Source organism: Bradysia coprophila, unplaced genomic scaffold (assembly GCF_014529535.1).
Source record: "Bradysia coprophila strain Holo2 unplaced genomic scaffold, BU_Bcop_v1 contig_145, whole genome shotgun sequence".
Classification (NCBI taxonomy): domain Eukaryota; kingdom Metazoa; phylum Arthropoda; class Insecta; order Diptera; family Sciaridae; genus Bradysia; species Bradysia coprophila.
This window is the reverse complement of record NW_023503416.1, coordinates 55,935-75,089: the sequence shown is the minus strand read 5'-3', so window position 1 is coordinate 75,089 and position 19,155 is coordinate 55,935. Positions and strand designations below refer to the sequence as shown.

The window sequence follows — 19,155 nt, the reverse complement described above, 5'->3', positions numbered from 1 at the left end:
GTTTCGCCTCGGATCAATGAAATTCACACTGAAACTGAACTTGTCAACCTTACTAATGACTGTGCCTTGTGAGAACTCCAAAATATTTGATCTATTTACTCTAGGTAACGCTTAAGCACAAAGCTTAACTTGAGACATATGGATTATACGGACACAATTTTCTTTTTGAACAACCATTCATTCATCAACAAAACATGTAATGAAAGATAGATGGCGATTGTATGCGTTCAGTGAATGAATGCATCGCGCAAACTCTCACAAATGTGTACTCGTACTACGGTCGATATTGGTGTTGAACTACGATCAGCTGTTTTATTGACATTGCAAAAAGTTTTTGTGTTTTTGTTGATATGTTAACGGCGTTATCATTAAAAATGGTCTTAGACAACAACAGACGTTACATAACAAGAGAACTGGAAATAGACAATAATTACTTCGAAGAGGTGTCGCATTATATGAGTTGTTAACTTAGAACAAAAGAAAATTAACGTGAAAATCGAAGTGGTGAGTTTTTAAGTGATTGGTGCTCATTTATAGGTTGAATCTCTGTTAATCTAAAGTTTCCTTTCTTTGAATTGCCTTTTTCATTAATAATGTGTTGCTAAATGAGTTGATCCACTTTCGGTAATAAGAGATATGGATTGAATTATCCGTTGCAAATGAAAAAGAGATACTCGCAAGAAGATCATTATCAATGTTAAATTGATGTGTGTGATTGAATATAATTTGTCTTTCTTTCATCACCTTGATTCTCAAAATATACACGGTAAATACACGAAAATAGAAACAACGCGAACTTGTATTTGAAAATAGTCTTTGAGAACGGTTATTGTTAGGAAATTGTTGTATTTGCGACTAGCACAAGCAACAAGTAAATAAGATTGGAAAACAACAAGTAAAATTCAATAAATTTTTGTATAAAAAATGAATAATTTTGGAGCATTGCTCGCCGTATATTTAAGGTAAAATTAAATGTGGAACTGTGTATGTGTGTGCATAAGGTCAAGCTTTTAACAATTCTCATTTATTTATGAGCGTATTATGACGTCCAGAACCTAATGTAAAAAATCCGCGTGCAACTTTCTTTTGGAACTCGGTCAAGGACCAACCTAACATGCAATGATTTGCTGTTAAACGTGAGAAACAAGTGAACATGTGAAAAACAAACATCTGTAGAAAGAAATTTCAATATTAGCTTCTCACCTCTTCGCAACTTCTTGCTTAATCCCTTAAAATAATCAACAAATTGTTTGTATGAAATCAGTCATTCACCTTCAATTGGTGTATTAGATTAAATGCAATAAAGATAAAAAAATATTTTCATCATTTACTCCAACTAGACAATCCGTTTGAGGAGCTTAAATAGTTATTTACGTAATTAGATTCTACTATCTACACCATACGCTCGCACGTGCGAATGGTTTCTGTTATTTTGTCGCAACATTATCAAGGTTCTCATAAATTATCTTTCTACTTGAAGATTCAACTGACAGCAATTACAAATTTGGTCACTAATAATAAATTGAGTAGTAAATTTACGCGCGTAGGTCATTTTGCGATAAAGTCATTTATAGATAAGTGGATTCTGTGATGTATCGTACCCTAATATTAGTTGTTTGGACCTAAGAGTAATTAAACCTAAAGAGGAAATTTCGAACAAAATTACGCATACATGTATTGGTGTAAAATTACTCTTAGGTTTGGACGTTACATATAATGAAAGAAATTTATTATCGTTCTTACTCCTCCCTAAGGACTCTTTAATAAAGCTTCATCAAGTCGAAAAAGCGTCAGACTAATTAAGTATAAAAGTGTTTTTTAAACATTACTTACCGTATGTAAAATGTTAATCACCGCGACAACATGAGTATTAATTAGAGTTAAAAACTTGCTTCGAACCTGTTTACAAAACACATTTATGTTGTCAAAGGCGTCAATAGGTTAACGTGTCAATGTAAACTTTAAGTCTGGTAAATAATAAAATTCTAATTTCGAGAAAGGAAGATTGATCGATCCTACTCCAACTGGTTAGACAATGGAATGGATGGATGGATACTTTTTGTTTCGAATAATTAAATCCAAACCAAATGGTGAATTTCATCACACAACGATTTTTAATAAAGACTGAGTTATTTCCAGCTGCTTATCAAAATAATGTTTTCCAAATTTTGCAAATAGTTCAAATTTATTCGTCTATAGCCATGCTAATCAAAAAATTGTTGTTACGACATTGGAATTATCACACACTCGAATACACAATATAAATGGTATAAGCTAACAATTAATGATGTTCGATTTACGATCAAACTTATTAATTTATCGTCTCTAGCCACTCAAAATAGACTTCGATTAGTATCGTAGCTATCTCTCAATTGCATGTGATGACGATGTCTTATGACGTAGAATTTTATTAGTATTATGAGTTTATCAGTCATATGCCAACAGTTCAATTGTGAGACGCGAGTAAAATTTACATTTCAGTTTTACAGAAGATGTTCAATGCTGAACAGTTTTATATGGTGTCTCGCGTTGATAGATATTTATTTTGTTAAATTATGACCGGATGAAAAATAGGGTTTTTTTTCCTCTTACTTGCGTGAATTACGATCAGTTTAATAATTTTTTTGTTTTGTAATTTATTTGGTTTGGTTTTTGATAAACAAATTAATTTTGAAAATCTGTATGTGCAGAGATCAGTCCAATTTTTATTTGCTGATATGTTTTATCTGAAAGCAGTTGATTGCGTGAACTGACTTCGATTGAGGTTGAACTAATTTCTTTCATAAATCGCCCAGAATAAGTCTTAAGTGTAAATTTATCTTGTAAATTTGTTTTAGGTTGGGATGATCACGTTTATCGAAAGACATAAAAGGAATACAGTGATAATAGAATAGGCAGTGATTATATCGTCACAATGGCAGACGATAATGAAAATGATATATTAGCGTGAGTTTATGCGTAACTTACCATGTCTTTAACATACCACCAGTAAAGAACAATTAATTTATTCGGAATAGCGACGATGTGACAAATACATCCAACGAATTGAAGAAGTCTGCTCCATTACCATCGTACGACATAAATCGGAAGGTCTTATTTCAACAAAATGTTAACGACTTATCTCTGTACCAAAAGCCAAACAAAAACTGTTAAGTATTTCGTTGTTACCAAGCATGGACCGTAAATTGTTTTTATTTGGGAAGTATTAACTCACTTCCAGATCTCGACAACATCAAGCATTCCTTCGCTAAATTCAGTTTCTTGAGGTTTATTTTAAATCTGGTACCCGTACTTAAATGGCTTCCCAAATACTCGTTCAAGAACAGTATAGCTGGCGATCTAACAGCTGGCATGACAGTTGCCGTTATGCACATACCTCAAGGAATGGCCTATGGATTGTTGGCCGGTGTAACTCCTAGCTCAGGGCTGTATATGGCTTTTTTTCCGACCCTTACGTATTTTGTGTTTGGAACATCACGGCATATCAGCGTGGGAACGCTGTCAGTTATTAGTTTGATGACCTTGAAAGTGGTGCAAACACACGCAACTTTTGGACCAGCCATCACCGCGGTAAGAACGAAAATATTTTGCAATTTCAACAAGATTTGTTGAATTTTTGTTTTCGAGCGTTCCGATGGGTAAACTACGCGAGCAAATACTGGTGCAGATGCTATTTGCCATTTACCAATAGATGGAAATATTAAAAGCCAATAGATGCACCAATGGAAGTTGATGGGACAGAGTTTGCTCTCGTAGTTTCCCCTCGACTTTAACTGAAAAGTACTGGAAAGAATGCTTTTCGGCTACCACACTCGCTTATCTACGTTTTTGTTGATCATTTTAACGACTATACAATTACAGTCCACAGATAATGCGACATTGAGTGACGTTTCAGACACATACAGTCCTATACAGGTTGTTACGGCAGTTGCTTTTATGTGCGGTTTGCAGCAAGTACTGATGTTAATAAATTTACATTTTTATAATGAATATAACGAAAGCAAAAATGTAGATTCTGATGAGCGTTTTGCAACTGGGACACTTGGCAACGTTGCTTAGCGAACCTCTAGTGAATGGATTCACAACTGGAGCTGCGGTACATGTGCTAGTCAGTCAATTAAAAGACTTATTCGGCATTAAGATCCCCAGCCATAAAGGAGCATTCAAAATCATATTCGTAAGTTATACCGAACGTGTAGAACATTTCCAGATTTGATGATTTAAATGTCTCTTCTGCAGACAGTGATTGATTGCATCAAGAGCCTGTTAGATGCTAATCCTTATACAGTTGGCATATCCTTGTCGGTGATAATATTCATGGTTATCATGAATGAAGTAGTTAAGCCTAAAGCAGCCAAACTATTCAAATTCCCAGTACCTGCAGAGTTAATCGCTGTTGTTGCCGGGACTGCCGCTTCATTTTTGTTGAAGTTTGATGAAGCATACAAGGTTAAATTGGTCGGAGCTAGTAAGTCGCATCCGTTTAAACTCAAATTTAGAAATTAACCTGATCATTTATTACAGTTCCAATTGGGCTTCCACCACCTGTTATGCCTCCAGTAAAATTGCTATGGATTGTGGCAGTCGATGCGATCGCGATATCGATAGTCAGTTACAGTGTAACGATATCAATGGCAATGATTTTCGCTAAAAAGCAGAGCTACGAAGTGAGGGCTAATCAGGAGATGTTGGCTTTGGTAGATTTTTTTTTGAAAATATTTTCTCTTTAAGCATCTTAGTGGACACTGTTTTATTTGCAGGGCTTCAGTAACATAATTGGTGGTCTATTTGCGTGCGTTCCTAATGGCACTTCATTATCTCGTTCCTTAATTCAAGAACAAACGGGCGGCAAGACACAAATTGCTTCCGTTGTATCGGCTGTGTTGATTTTAATCGTATTACTGTGGATCGGTCCTGTATTCGAAGTATTGCCGAGGGTAACGCAACATTTTCAATTATTTTGTTTCGATTTTTTACCGACAATCTTCCATTTGAATCAGTGTGTCCTATCCGGAATAATTGTGGTCGCTTTGAAAGGAATGTACGTTCAAGCTGCCGCACTGCCTAGATTTTATAGGGAAGGAAAGTTGGAAGCGATTTCGTGGGTCGTCACCTTCATCGCAGTTGTTCTAGTCGATGTTGACGTCGGGTATGATAAGAGTGATAAAGTGCTTCAAATATCGACCATTCATGAAACACATTTTCAGACTCGTTTTGGGCATTTGTGTGTCACTAACGGCCCTATACATCAAAGGTTGGAAAATGAAAGCATGCCAGCTGGGTGTTATACCGAATACAGATATTTATGTGGATATGTCGACACATAGACGTGCCAAAGAAATCGAAGCCATCAAAATATTCCAATATATCGGCGCGATAAACTTTGCGTCGGTCACATCGTTCAAACGCTATCTGTACAAGAGAATTTCAATCACCCCCAAGGCAATACGCAAGGCCTCGTTACAGTTGGCAGAGGCTGAGAAATTAATCGACACGAAAACGCTGATTATCGACTTAGCGCACGTTACACATCTGGATATAGCCGGCAGTAAATGTCTGATCGAAATTCAAAAGGAGATGGAACTGTTCAATACACAAATGGTGTTGACAAGTCCGAATGATCGCGTCTTCGATGCCATCAAACATGCCGAAATGTTGGGTGTGGGTAAATTTAAAGTATTGGCGTCCATCCACGATGCTGTTATTTATGCCAAAGCCACGCACAAAGAGAGTATATAATATTCCGTGATGGTTGCGGTTATAAGAGTTATTTATAGTAAAGCAAAAGTACAATAAAAACCATTTTTGAGGTAACGGACCGGACATTGTGATCGTTGAAACAAATTACTTAAGGTGCCTTTTAAAGTACATAAAATTTGTGAATGGGATTCAGAAAACCATTTTAGTTTTTTAAGCCACATGTTCACTACTTTTCTTATATTTCTTTATGTTTGTTATACACAAAATTCATTTTATTTTCGAGTTATTTTAATTTCTTCTGAAGAAAAAGCAAATAAAAAAATATTTTTGTATCAAAGTTCTTCTTTGTGTTTTTGTTCGGAATACGGTAGATCTGATGGTTAGTTGGCGATATCACATCAACCATTAGAATTAAAAAAACTTGCGTGAACAGAATTGTGAATAAAAGTTTTCTCGTCAAGTTAAGGGATGGGACTCAAAATTTAATTGATTTACGAATAGCACTAGCCGGAACAGGACTTCTTTTCGGGAATTTTAATTCTGAAAAATTCGGATTAAGTTCTAACAAATGGTTCAGAATTTTCACGGAATTTTTGCAAAAAAAAACGACCCAGATGCGAGTTCTGGCAATGAAATTGTTAAATAAAGTTTCGGATCATAGCTTAGGAACGGGATTTTCTCTACCATGCGTTGGAAGTCTCTACGAAGTCGTTATACATTTATTTGGACCAGTCCCAACCCAATCTCCAACTTATTCGGTTAATTGATCAATGAATGATGAAGATAGGCTGTGAGTTAGTTAGAACGGAAACAAATTAATGACAACCGATTAAACACCGGAATTTTTAACACCTTCTCATCATCCATTAAATGTTTTATTCCCTAAATATCAAATTATGCTTGGAAATCTTCTTCTAAGAACGATTGATAGAACCAAACATTTCAACGTTGCCGTGTTGTATCAAAACATGTGTTTCATCAACTAATACATAAGGAGAATTATTTAAACTTATTCCAGTAAAAAGAGGAATTGATCACAGAAAAACAAGAATTGATCGCACAGAAAAAGAAAATTCGACCGCAGATGCGATAATGCAAAATGATTAAAATTGAAAATTTTGCCAGCATTCTTGAGAACATAGAAACAGGCATTCCACGCAAAATTGGGTGATTACTAACTCATTCAAGAAAAAATACGCAAAGTTTAAAGTAAAAAAGTGGAAAAGCGAGTAAAAATAACGAAAATAATTACTAGAAATAGTTCATTTTCTGGTGAGTTTTTAGGAAAGTTTGAACCCTATTTTACGCGAAGTCAAAGATTATTTTACGAGTAAGTTTCTCCGGAATGAAGCAATAACTGATTAGAATTGCGGATAACTTTTTTTTACTATTGCGTTTAGCGACTTATCAAAATATTTTCAAATAAAGAAATCCAACGAATTTCATAGACTTTTATCAAGCGTGGAAGATACGTTCAACTCAGAAATTAGCCGGAGTGATAAGGATTCTTTCTTTTTTTTGAATAAAGAGTTATTTATTAAAAAAAAAACTCCTATGCTGACAAAAATGTCAAGCAGAAAAATTGTTAGGCTTAACATAAGTTAACATTGAGCACAAATCGGTAGAATTGACTGATGTTTCTTGCATTTTTGTTAATACGTAGATTTAAATTTTAAATTTGGCGGTAATTGTAGAAACTGTATAGAGGCCACGGGAGAGGCTAGGTCGACGGATTTTTGTTTTAAGAATCAACCCTCTTTAAAAAATATCAAAAATGTTGAGGTTGATCAAAGTTTTTGGATTTTTTATAAATTTACCTATAACTTATAAGAGCCTGACTTAAAACTTATAGGCGGCTAACTTTTAACTTCGACTAAGTCACTTCCTTATCTTTCTATTAGAAGAGATGTACTATACAGTTTTCTACTCTGTCAGTCAGCGATTTCTCCATTCTCCTATGTATAGGAGATTTTTATCCTCCTTGATAAGGATTCCAAAACGGCATATTAAAAGTCTATCACTCGTACTATCACATCGCAACGTTCACTTGATGTTTTTCAAGTTTTATACAACTTGAACTGACCTAGCAGGTTACCAGGAAAGTTTGTATTGATGTTTTTAGTTAATCTGAAACTTGACCTGAAAGGATTGAGCGAAACCATACTTCAGTCAGGTTCTTTTTCCTATACATGTACAGATTTGATGTTTCAGGTCTAACTACATTTCAGCCGCTGTTGAGCCGGTCGGTCGACCAATAATTGTGAGCTACATTTTTCGCATTGGAGTGAAAGCCACTCAAAATATACAGGTTGAAACCATAGTTACAAGGTGCATTGATGGATAAAATCCAAATACTTAGCCGAGATACGTAAGTTTATCTCAGAGCTCTCAGAGAAAAGTAGGGTGAATGAATACACTTGAAAAATGTTTTTGCAATGGACTATATACAACCCTAGAAACTTTTAGTAGAAATGTTCGGCGAAATTTTACAATGCTAACATTTTTTTCTACTCTATTTTAATTGGTTGTAGAAAAAGTGAGTAAAGGGTCTGAAAATAGTTGAAAATCAAGCAAATAATTCCTCACTTTTTCAGATGTTGAAAATAGTTGAAAACAGTGAGAAAAGTGAGTGCGTGGAATCCCAGTAAGAAATATTTACCTTTTACAAAATTATTAAGAAAGATTTCACTTCGACTGAGGACCTCTCTTCCTTTCGATTAATTCCTGTTTTGAGATCAATTCTTTTACTCTTATTAATTGGTAGGAATTATTCTTTAAATGCATACACGACACGAGAGAAAGTGTAACACATTGTGTATGCTTTTCCGCAACAACATTGGTTTTGTAAGGAAAACAAAACAAATTTAGGCGTAATACTAGCCTGTCCTCTTTTTTCGACATAACATTTTTCTTTTCTTTTTAATTCGCACTAAAATGCATGGCTATTTAATTCAACGGCAATGATGTAATAAAATATAGCTCTTGACAATGAGTTTGTCTCCCGAGTATAAATAACAAATGAAAAATGCTGTTGACACGGAGTGGAGTCGTCGTTCAAATCTTTCGTTATGCACATTGTATATATTTACTTACACTGACATTCATTCAGGAAAACGTATCTTTGTGCCTTCCTTTTGTTTTGTTTTTTATCTTACCCTTTGTTCTTTAGTTTTATGGTAATAGTTATTCAATGGCCGGGTCATTATTTCTTCACATTTTTCAATTTATTTAATCGACGAGACGTAAGAGTTACATTCCCTGAACCAATGAAATACGAAACCATTCTATTTAAACAATTCATTAATTTAATGTACAGTCCCAGGGCCAGTGCTCTGTATATCATACCCATCATGACAATCATATATAGCTGCGATGGAGATGTATTTATTGTATTCCATTGCATATCTCCCATTTAATTATCGAGGCAAGTATTCCATTTACATGCGTACAGATTGAGAGATCAGCTCAAATGAAATACTTTTGTAACTGGAACATACACTTGAAATTAAATTCTTCATACATGTTGGAGAGGAACTGATTCTCGTTGAATCGAAATTTGAGGAATGTCATTGCATTGTTTTGTTGAAGAGAAATGTTAGAATTGACAAACAATTAAACGGTCAAATTTCGAATTCTCCTATTTGGTGCTGAAAATAATTGTCTCCTTGTAATGATATCACTAGGAATGTGATGGCATCAACAGCAGCATGCAGATGTGAATTCTAAAATTTACTTGGGAAATTATTTTGATCGAATCTCATTTTATTCAGTTCAAGATTGTGTAATTTAACTTAAATTAAACAGAAATTGGTCTCAGTAGCACTGAGTCAGTACCAATCAAGAAGAAAGTATAAACAATCGCCAAGCTACAAATTTTCCGATTTCATAGCGTTTTATGCTGACTCTTTTCATGTGCTCGGCGACCGGAAGTAAAATTGAAGGACGCATTACAGAACTTACAAGCATATCTTCGCTCATTCGTATGTGTCGCTTTATGCTGCAACAAGTACTTCTTTTGCTTGAACTTTTTCGAACATTGGTCGCACTCAAACTTAAGTTCTGTAGCGTGAGTGAAGCGATGGAGACGCAATCTCGCGTAATACGGAAAAATTTTATCACACTGGTCGCATGGGAATGTCTTACCTTCATGTACTTTTAGATGTTGAGTGAGCTGCCCGTATGTTCTGAGTCGTCTTCCGCCTGCAATGTTATTGGAATATTTAGTCATGCAGCACAAGATTGATGATTTTACCATTATCCATTACATGTAGGACATTGATGCCGTAGAGTGCTATCGTCGTGAATTCTCATATGTGCATGCAAATAATCTCGCAGGGGAAATTCCCGTTCACATATGTGGCACGTAAAAATGTTGCAGTTCGTCTTTTTTTTAAAGAAATCGTCCGCGTCTTTGTCGTGAGCACTCGCAAAGTGGACCTTAAATTCAATGTGATTCGGAAACCATTCCTTACAGAACAAACACTTGTGACGCCTCGGTTCCGATGGATGCGTTATTGGTGGCTTCACAAGGCACATATAGCAAGTTTTCTTTTTTTCGTGGTTGTTGGAGATTATGTGACCTTTCAATGTAGTAAGATCTTTTACGAATATCTTGCAGTTATAACATTGAAGGATTCTGTAGCGCATATCATGCTCCGTTCTCATGTGGCCCCGAAAGTCGTCACACCAGACGGAGCATATTGGACAATTTTGAGGAAAATTTGGTAACGGAGCGTTTTTCGCTATTTTTCGTTTCTTTCGTTTTCGAACTGACACATGATGGTTCGTTGCTGGACGTGTTGATTCCAACGAAACTTTTACTGGTACTTCCACCGGTGTTAGTTCAGGTCGTTCAGGTTGAAGCGAGAGCGAACTATCAGGTAGTTCGGTTTCGGTACCAGTTTGTGTACATAATACAAACTCCGGAGCTTGGACACTAACATCGTACTTTTGTTCTTGGAAGTGGCTATCGCAGTGATTGCTAATCTCGCCAAAGTCTTCGAATATTAAACCACAGTGGAAACACATAAATGAGTACTGTCCTTCGTTGTTTCGAAAAACTTCTCCTGCTTTCATTGGTAGGTCTCCAATCTGGGAATCGTTAATTGAAGATTATGGGATCGCCATGAATGAACAGGTCCACTGGAATGAATTGAATAGCTACCTCGATTTTAGTGTCTTGTGTTGTCAACGGCATTATGGATGGCTTCACATCTTCCATCATATCCATGGTGGACAGTGAACAGAGTTGTCAGTTGGTGAAATGTTGTAGTTATTCGATTTGTGAAAAGGAATTGGAAGTTGACCGGTCACGCTTTCATTTAAAATACAAAATTTACGAGTTCGCAAGGATTGCAAATATAACTTTGACAACCAACAAACTATGGTTTGTTGTTCTTTTTTGAATGTGATCCACCGTAACCTGCTATGAGTTAATGTGAGCTACTGTCACAAAATTTAGTAAATTTTCGAATTTTTAGCGGTGAACGTAACGCCAATTTTTAGTAAATGAATCTCCTTAGATGTACAAAAATAGTATTTACGAAAGGAATGACGGACCCTCATATATCACATAATATGTGTGCCTGCAACAGTAACAGTATCTGTTACTAATTTACCTTGTAAACTATATTGTATCTCGACATAGCGGAACATCTTGTATCGGTAAAAGATGCATTTGCAATTTAGGGTTGATGCAAACACTTAAATTAACATTCCCAGATCCATGATGAGAATGGTATTGTGGTATTGAGGTCTGAAAATTCAATTTGTCCATTTGTTTGGCTCGATTTATACTTTTCGTTTCTCCATAGAAATTCGATGTGGCCGGGAAATTTGGTTTGTTCCGAAATGCAAAGACAACATTTCAAAATAAATGTTCCGAAATAAATTTCTCTATTGTTACTGACGATAAACTTTAACAAATTCAGCTAATTTTCACATGATATTAACAAAAAGAATGTAAAAAAGATAAACAAAAATAATCAACAAATTCCGGAGCAATTTTCTTCATTGCACAGACAGGGAACCTGACGTGACCAATCGTATTTGCATGTAATTTCAGTGTCCTGTTGAATAGACCCAATCGATTAGAATGTCTCAGAGGGATTCTTTTGAAAAACAGCCTACCGAAATCGGACGCATTTTCCAGTGGACATTTTTATATGTGCCTAGAAAGGACTTCGACCCTAGAACCCAAAACCACTTTCAAAAAAATTCTTCGAAGCTTTTATGGCTGGTGAAAGGTGATCAAAAACCGAAAACTTGCACTTTTCTTACCAAAATTTCTCCGGAAACACGAGCCGTACATGGTCGTGTGGGGTGTCATTAGAGAGGTAATCACATGTACTATTAAGCCGAATAGAGACTCATTGGTTTTAAAATTAATCCACACTGAAATATGTGCAGTTGAAGTTTTCAACAGAAAACTTGCACTTTTCTTACCAATATTTCTCTAGTTACACGAGCCGTACATGGTGGTGTGGGGTATCATTTGAAAGGTAATTTTATGTGCTTTTGGGCCAAATAGGGTCTTATGGGGTTTGGATGCATATGCGATAAAATATAGGCACTTTAACATTTCAACTTCTCATATTTCATCGTAGATGCCTTCAAACCCCCATAAGACCTATTTGGCCCAAAAGCACATAAAATTACCTTTCAAATGATACCCCACACCACCATGTACGGCTCGTGTAACTGGAGAAATATTGGTAAGAAAAGTGCAAGTTTTCTGTTGAAAACTTCAACTGCATAAATTTGCAAATTTTCGGCTTTCGATCACCTTTCACCAGCCATAAAAGCTTCGAAGAATTTTTTTGAAAGTGGTTTTGGGTTCTAGGGTTGAAGTCCTTTCTAGGCACATATAAAAATGTCCACTGGAAAATGCGTCCGATTTCGGTAGGCTGTTTTTCAAAAGAATCCCTCTCACACCTCAATGAACGTTTACATAACTTTAGATAAAATGTTGAAAAAACCAGCGTTCATGTGACTAGAGGCAGTGAAAACATTTACATTCTAAAATAACGCATAGTTAAAGCTCGGAGCAGGTTAAATTAGGGTCATACAAAATTAGTTCAATCTCCCTGTACAATGCTCGGCAATATATCAAAATTTAGAATGATTTGACCCTCAGTGACTCTCTTTTGTAGTTAGTGCTACTGGGCCACAGTTGGATTGGCTCGGAACAGGTCTGGTCGACTTGAATCCTGAACCGGATTAGGACTTAACCTGAATTGAAAATTGTTACCTGACCTGAATGTACTTGGAATCTGAAGATCCATAGAAATTCAATTAAATCAGGTCAGATGTCAGGTACATCTGAAAACTGACCGGATTTACCTGAATTTTTATTGGTCACCGGATTTCAGGACGACTTGAATTTCAGTTTCAGATCAAAGGACACCTGACCTGTTCCGAGTCTTGATACATCTCAACTTCAGGTTCAATTTGAAGTTGACATGTTCTGATTTACCCTTGACAACGTTCACTTGGTAGCTATAGTGACCGCTGACTACAATTCATACTAAATTTGCTCATAGGTGAGGTCAATCTTGTATGACCTGAACATCAGCAAAGAAATGAAGAAATGGTCATAGCCCGGCTCAAGTCATCTAAGATCTTCCGATCTTTTTGGCAGGTTTAATCACACGTTTCAGATTTTACTCACCTTTGGAATATTCTTCAAAGCAATGACGACCACGACATTTTCCCCATTAACTGACCAAAGGCGAAATTCACAATTAGGATTGCAGGAGTGGTTTATATACCTGGCCACACTGCCCTTTGTTTCGCCATCAATGTAATGCTCTTTCGTGTATTTCATAAAATAAACGTTACTTCTCAGTCTGTTTTGAACGCGATGCTCAAACTCCGGTGTGGTTATGACTTCACCTGTGTACTGTTGTACAATCGTACCTTAAAATTTAATCGGTGAGATTAATTTGTTGGATAGGGATAGGATAGGCTGGAATTATGTTGATTTATACGTACCACTTGGAATCCAATCGGAGGCTACCAGTCCGAATCCTTTCGATCCAAAATATTTCAAACTGACTTCGGCGTATTTGCCCTGTTGAATGCATTTATTCTTGCATTTCTCAGCGTTGGGACACAGGTCATTGCATTCAGTGCACGACGCCCGGTTCAGACAATTTGACGAAACGCCACATGGATCATCGTTTTCCTTCTCTTCTGCTCTGCATTGGCATGACGAGGCTTCATTGTTGGAATCAATGATGCGAGTCGCTGGTGAAACGAAAACGTTTTTCACGATACTCTCGAACGGTGTTGGAGACTCGACAGTTCCAACTGTTGTGGATGTCGATGGAGCCGACTGTTGTCTTTTTATGGACTTTGCCCGCAAAGCCCATTTTCTCGCTGACAGTATTGCGTCACTGAATTTGCTCCCATTTTCAGTGAACAATGCAAAGTTGTCTTCTTCGAACGCATAGATGGACTGTCTGTCGATAAACGAGAATGTGTAGTCTCCGAAGAAGCACACACATATGTCGTGTGGCAAATGTTCATCAGTTCGAATATTTTCTGGAATGCAATGAGGTGGGACGATCATAGCCGGCCACCATGCGTACGTATATAGTTTTGCCCAAACAATATCACCGTACACTGGATGCTGACCGTTCAAGCATTTGGGACAAGTCGAATTGGAAGTGGATGTTGTAGGCAAACACTGTGCGTGATATGAATGTGGACAAGCTCGACAGCGTACTAAGTTGTAAGCTGAAAAAAGGAGTTGTTGAATCTCGATAAAATCTCGAAAATCAATGTTCAAATAAGGGTCAACCTACCCATGTCACAAATGTAGCAATAATCCAAATTTGAAGCGTTCTTTCGAAGTTGTCGATGTCTTATGCAAATGTGCCGAGTGTCTGATAGAATAACCGTTCCTGCGTGGATGCAGCTAGCGTCGTTGTGAACTGCTGTAGGACATTTGATGCAAGTCGTCAAATAAGCCTTGCGTTTGCTTTCGTTCGGATCGGGTCCACACTGGTGACACTGGTGTGATGGACAAGTAAAGTCCTCATCGGAGCCAGTCCAATGCGACTGTGGCCAACTTAGCAGGCATGTCGTATGATAGCGTCGCAGACAATGCGATACTTTGCAATTTAGCATTTGCGATCCTGGTGAATCTTCGCTGGCTTTGCATATGAAACAAAGCGTTTTCGATTCACTCGTACAATTTTCACAAATGAAATCGTTCGGCCCTCCTGCATCATCTCTGTGACTGAGATCTTGTGGAGCTCCTTTCTCAACACATTTCTGGTGAAAATAACCATCACAAGTGCCACCACATTTGATGAGCTTCTGATCGATCGTCTGGTCGGTAATGCAAATACTGCATCGGTTGTTCACACCATCTGTGAATCTGCAGCTGGCAATGCTCTCCGTTATGAATTTTGAAAACATTTTCTCAGAATGCGGAGTTTCTCTTGCATCGATTGGTGTCTCAGGGGTAGAAAAGCTGACAGTGTTTATGAACGATTCCACTCGACTTATTTCATCATTTACGCGGGATGCCTTGACCAGACATCGGTTCGATGTGTTTAATGCAATTGATCGGCGGTGTAATGAATTCTTGCGAATCTTTCGATATTTATATCTGGAAATCCAAGGCATTGGAATAGGTAAACCTGTTTTTTGACGTCATAGGGCCATGTTATCAAGCAATTTCTTAGGTAAGAAATCTCCTTGATTAAGCAAGCACCTCATGACTTCTATAGTCGACATAGTTAGAGATATAATTTATGTCAAAGGATAGATCTTCTATGTACTTACGACGAAGAGAAAGTAAGAAACAGCGACAGTCTTCCTTCCCGGTCTTTGCGCATACAGCAGATTGCTTCTGCTACGGCTCGATGCCACATTTCATTCATTGTTACGTTGAAAGCGAAGTCGTAGTCCTTTTTCATTTGGCGCTGATACAAAACGAAAATTGGCTTTCAATTAATCAATTTTGGTAACTCTATGATGAAGACATTATACCGTCAAGAGTAGCACATTCACCGAATCTTTCATCTTATCGAAAGATTGAAGTCCATCGAACGGAAACACATTGTCCAATTTCATCCAAATATTTGTACTGTTCTCGCCGAAAAAGCTAACCAGAACTTTTCGCTTTCTGTCATCGGTAATTTTTCCCAATTTCGATGGCCAAACCATTGCCGGCCAAAATGCCGATTTTTCGTGGCGACACCATACGATTTGGCTAGGAAAAATCTGAACATTTCGATTCTGTCCCCTCAAAATAAACGAGTTCAAATGTTTTGTCTGACTGGATCGTCCTTCAGCGCTTTCAGCGTTCAATTGATCTAACTGTAATTCTGCTTTTGAATCGTTTGAATGGTCATTTAGGTTAGACTCAGTTAATTTTGCTTTTTTTGCAGCAAAATCGGTCTCGGTTTCGGTGCTTTGTCGCTTCAGTAATGAATTCGATGCGATATTATAATTGTTGGACATGTTTTCAATTTAAAAATCGATTTATTTACAACCACAACAACAACAACAATATTTGTAACGAACGCGGCACTAACTATGACTTGTAAATAGCTGACAATTTTTGACTTTTTTGAATACCATTAGTTACAATGTAGAAGAAGAGATTAGATGGCGCTTCTGATAGTACATTACGTCCGTGGTTTCAAATTTTTTCAAACTGATTCTTGCTTGTATGGAAAAAGTTTTTTGTCGATATTTGGAAATTACACACCATACAAAATTTTCTGTTGGTGTATGGAACATTTTTCTATATGGACGCGATTTTTGAAAAAAAATTCTAGTCGTCACGGAAAATCGCTGAAGTTTGTGTGGAAAATTTTTTTTCCCATACAAGCCCATATAAACTTCGGCGATTTTTCGTGACGACTAGAAATTTTTTTCAAAAATCACGTCCATATAGAAAAATGTTCCATACACCAACAGAATATTTTGTATGGTGTGTAATTTTTAAATATCGACAAATGTATTATCAATAAACAACAAGGTTCTTATTAGTTGTATTTCAGCTTGAAATATAACATTATTGCAAGTTATTCACTTGGCAATGCCAAGCTTTAGTGTACGATAACACAATTTTGAGAACAAACGTTCACAAAGATCAATTGTTTCAACCAGGGATGAATATTTGGCTGAAAGCAATCATAAAAGACAAAGGAGGAATTGAGACTCAAATAAAATTCATCCGTTTAGATCTTCGTTTACTTGACAATTGTGTAAACAATAGAATAGAAGCGTAAACGGATTAACATTTTTTGCAAATGGATGAATTTTTCTTGAATGTGAATCCAACCAAAAGTAAGGAATTGTATTGCTGCCTTTTTAAACCAACCACTTGTATTGAAACAAGTAGATTTTGCTCATAAGTAAGGGACTGATCGATTTTTTGTCAAATATTCAGTAGAAACACGAAGAATAAGGAACTCCCATATCGGGCTTTTCCATTGAAATGTTAACAAAATTACAAAACGAAAATCATAACAGAGTGACATAATTTCACTCTGCTACCTGTGGAATGTCATAGCCGTGAAGTTGTTTCACAAAAAAAAAATTGATCGCTGACATCGACGAAATTTACGAAAATCTATTACATTAAAGCTTTAGTTTCCAAACATCATCTCCATTAGCAATGAATGTACAGACCAGGTACCCATAAGGAGAACCCTTTCCCTCGCTCGTAAAGTAAAATAGCACACGAGATATCAAATTACTTCCCTGGTATAGTAATCTACTATTATCTACCTAGGTGAAATAATAGCAGTGAAAAAGAGCTATTATTTCGCCGTTGGTAGATAAAATAGCGTATTCACCTCTGTCCAAATGTTTATTTAGACTCTTGGGGTTATAACATTCGCCTTCGGTTCATGCAATAACTCCCCAAGTGTCTAAATAAACATGTGGACAGAGGTGAATAATCTACTATTCACAGTAAATGTGACTTTCGCCACTTCCTCTATAGTACTGTGTTGCCCCAATTTAAAAAAAGGGAAAAGGAAACGAAACAATTTTTGTTGCGTCTGCTGTTAGAACTTCTCCACTAACAGAACTACAACGGAATATTTATTTTCCTTTTATATGATTTGCACGTGTTCAATTTATTTAGAATCTAATTTGCTGCTGTGCATCCAGTTTTTGTTTATAAAGTAGTGGCCATCCATCGACATATAAACACCTACACGGTTCACATATATAACAAACAAATGTGCTTAACACGTATGCCTTCCATTTCCATGCAATATCGTCCTTAAAACACACACGTTACCTACGCCACACAAACAGTATATTAATAAAAGTTCAACGAATAAAATCGAAACGTTTCTCGACTTTTTTTTTTGTTTTAATATCCCCCACAAAGAAAAATGTTATTTCTATATAAATCACTCTGGGTTTGGGTCATGATTTAATATGCGAGTATATGCTTCAAGCCTAATTAATCAGACTATCAGGGTGTTATAAAAGAACGACCCAAGATGAATGGCATATAAATCGACTTTATGAGCCAAAATCGAAAACTTTTTGAAGGACGAACGCCACATAAATATGGTCGTATATTTTTGTGTATGTGTGAAGGGAAATGGAGAATGATTTTCTTATTTCCGGGAACCGTTTTATCAATAAATATCATCGTCGTCCAATAGATTCATCGGAATCGATATAATCGTTTGGGTTTGATGCATTTGCATACTTTCGTGTGTTAAGAAACTGAATTTCTATTTTTTTTTCATTTATTTCGTATCACATGCTAACTGTTAACACTTTAATAAGAATGTAACGACAGCAAAAATAGGGGATCAGCTCTAACTACATTACAACTGTTGACTGACATAGCATAGCTAACGTTTAAACTAATGAACGAAGAGACTAGTGCCAAAATGGGACCTCAACCATCCTACGATCACTTCGTGGGGTCAAATATTGGTTCAATCCTAACGTCACGTTTGCGAGTTTGATTTTGTCAAGTTGTTTTGTAGGAATTTATCATTAAAAGAAGACAATCTCAATCATGTCCAATCATCTGATATCTTCAACGATGTCCAAATAAAGCGCTGAACGTTGGCTAGTGTTCTATTATAAACATAGGAAAGCGTCTGGTTGAAATCTTAATCAATTGAAGTAAAAGATTGAATATAATACGCCCTCGCGTTTTTGTCGAAGGTAAAACTTTATTCAGATAGTATTGCTAATATCAGAATTGGGTTAACTTCGGTTCCTTAACTATGTACAAGATTAATTATATTTCATAAATAAATAAATTCAATTTCCTATGTGAATCTGAAATGATGAGAATATGTTTGTCGATAATTATAATGTGTATCTGGGATTATAAACACATCAGATTCGAGTCGTGAAGCATATGAATTTTACAGTTCTTGGAATGAACAACATGGATGCCATTAATTTTGAAGAGCTGGGGTATTTGGATAATCTAAAATTTATTTGAAA

The 19,155-nt window shown here is 36.4% G+C and overlaps 3 protein-coding genes across 5 annotated transcripts; 1 reads left to right on the top strand and 2 right to left on the bottom strand.

The window, feature by feature from the left end:
- The first annotated feature begins 313 nt into the window (after positions 1-313).
- Positions 314-6,037, top strand: LOC119074195 (solute carrier family 26 member 6). Of its 2 annotated transcripts, none has more exons than XM_037180189.1 (11): positions 314-504; positions 2,838-2,946; positions 3,018-3,148; positions 3,221-3,570; positions 3,862-3,954; positions 4,013-4,177; positions 4,240-4,468; positions 4,525-4,697; positions 4,761-4,937; positions 5,001-5,149; positions 5,208-6,037. In XM_037180189.1, the coding sequence occupies exons 2-11, from the start codon at positions 2,915-2,917 to the stop codon at positions 5,737-5,739; spliced, it is 2,031 nt and encodes a 676-aa protein (XP_037036084.1). In that variant the 5' UTR covers positions 314-504; positions 2,838-2,914; the 3' UTR covers positions 5,740-6,037. The 2 variants fall into 2 exon arrangements, with proteins under 2 accessions (XP_037036084.1, XP_037036085.1); XM_037180190.1 differs by lacking the exon at positions 314-504 and adding an exon at positions 2,471-2,764.
- Positions 6,038-9,408: 3,371 nt separating this feature from the next.
- Positions 9,409-11,098, bottom strand: LOC119074194 (zinc finger protein 431-like). Of its 2 annotated transcripts, XM_037180188.1 has the most exons (4): positions 10,865-11,098; positions 9,966-10,791; positions 9,573-9,900; positions 9,420-9,495 (listed from the first exon to the last, which is right to left on the bottom strand). In XM_037180188.1, exons 1-3 carry the CDS (start codon positions 10,928-10,930, stop codon positions 9,584-9,586), a joined length of 1,209 nt encoding a protein of 402 aa, XP_037036083.1. In that variant the 5' UTR covers positions 10,931-11,098; the 3' UTR covers positions 9,420-9,495; positions 9,573-9,583. The 2 variants fall into 2 exon arrangements, with proteins under 2 accessions (XP_037036082.1, XP_037036083.1); XM_037180187.1 differs by having other exon boundaries at positions 9,409-9,900.
- A 483-nt stretch (positions 11,099-11,581) lies between these two features.
- LOC119074193 (probable histone-lysine N-methyltransferase Mes-4) lies at positions 11,582-16,263 on the bottom strand. The gene is made up of 6 exons (XM_037180186.1): positions 15,703-16,263; positions 15,496-15,635; positions 14,508-15,319; positions 13,693-14,439; positions 13,370-13,617; positions 11,582-11,768 (listed from the first exon to the last, which is right to left on the bottom strand). The coding sequence occupies exons 1-6, from the start codon at positions 16,174-16,176 to the stop codon at positions 11,685-11,687; spliced, it is 2,505 nt and encodes an 834-aa protein (XP_037036081.1). The 5' UTR covers positions 16,177-16,263; the 3' UTR covers positions 11,582-11,684.
- Positions 16,264-19,155: the final 2,892 nt, after the last annotated feature.

Excerpts from the sequence above, each read along its gene's own strand:
- LOC119074195 (XM_037180189.1), top strand. The coding sequence starts at position 2,915 with ATGGCAGACGATAATGAAAATGATATATTAGC. Across the intron at positions 4,698-4,760 it reads ATCAGGAGATGTTGGCTTTG|GGCTTCAGTAACATAATTGG; the intron begins GTAGATTTTTTT and ends TTTTATTTGCAG. Across the intron at positions 5,150-5,207 it reads CTAGTCGATGTTGACGTCGG|ACTCGTTTTGGGCATTTGTG; the intron begins GTATGATAAGAG and ends ACACATTTTCAG.
- LOC119074194 (XM_037180187.1), bottom strand. The coding sequence starts at position 10,930 with ATGGATATGATGGAAGATGTGAAGCCATCCATAATGCCGTTGACAACA. Across the intron at positions 10,792-10,864 it reads CACAAGACACTAAAATCGAG|ATTGGAGACCTACCAATGAA; the intron begins GTAGCTATTCAA and ends AACGATTCCCAG. Across the intron at positions 9,901-9,965 it reads ACGGCATCAATGTCCTACAT|GCGGAAGACGACTCAGAACA; the intron begins GTAATGGATAAT and ends ATAACATTGCAG.
- LOC119074193 (XM_037180186.1), bottom strand. The coding sequence starts at position 16,176 with ATGTCCAACAATTATAATATCGCATCGAATTCATTACTGAAGCGACAA. Across the intron at positions 15,320-15,495 it reads TTTCTTACTTTCTCTTCGTC|ATATAAATATCGAAAGATTC; the intron begins GTAAGTACATAG and ends TTGGATTTCCAG. Across the intron at positions 13,618-13,692 it reads CTCCGATTGGATTCCAAGTG|GTACGATTGTACAACAGTAC; the intron begins GTACGTATAAAT and ends TTAAATTTTAAG.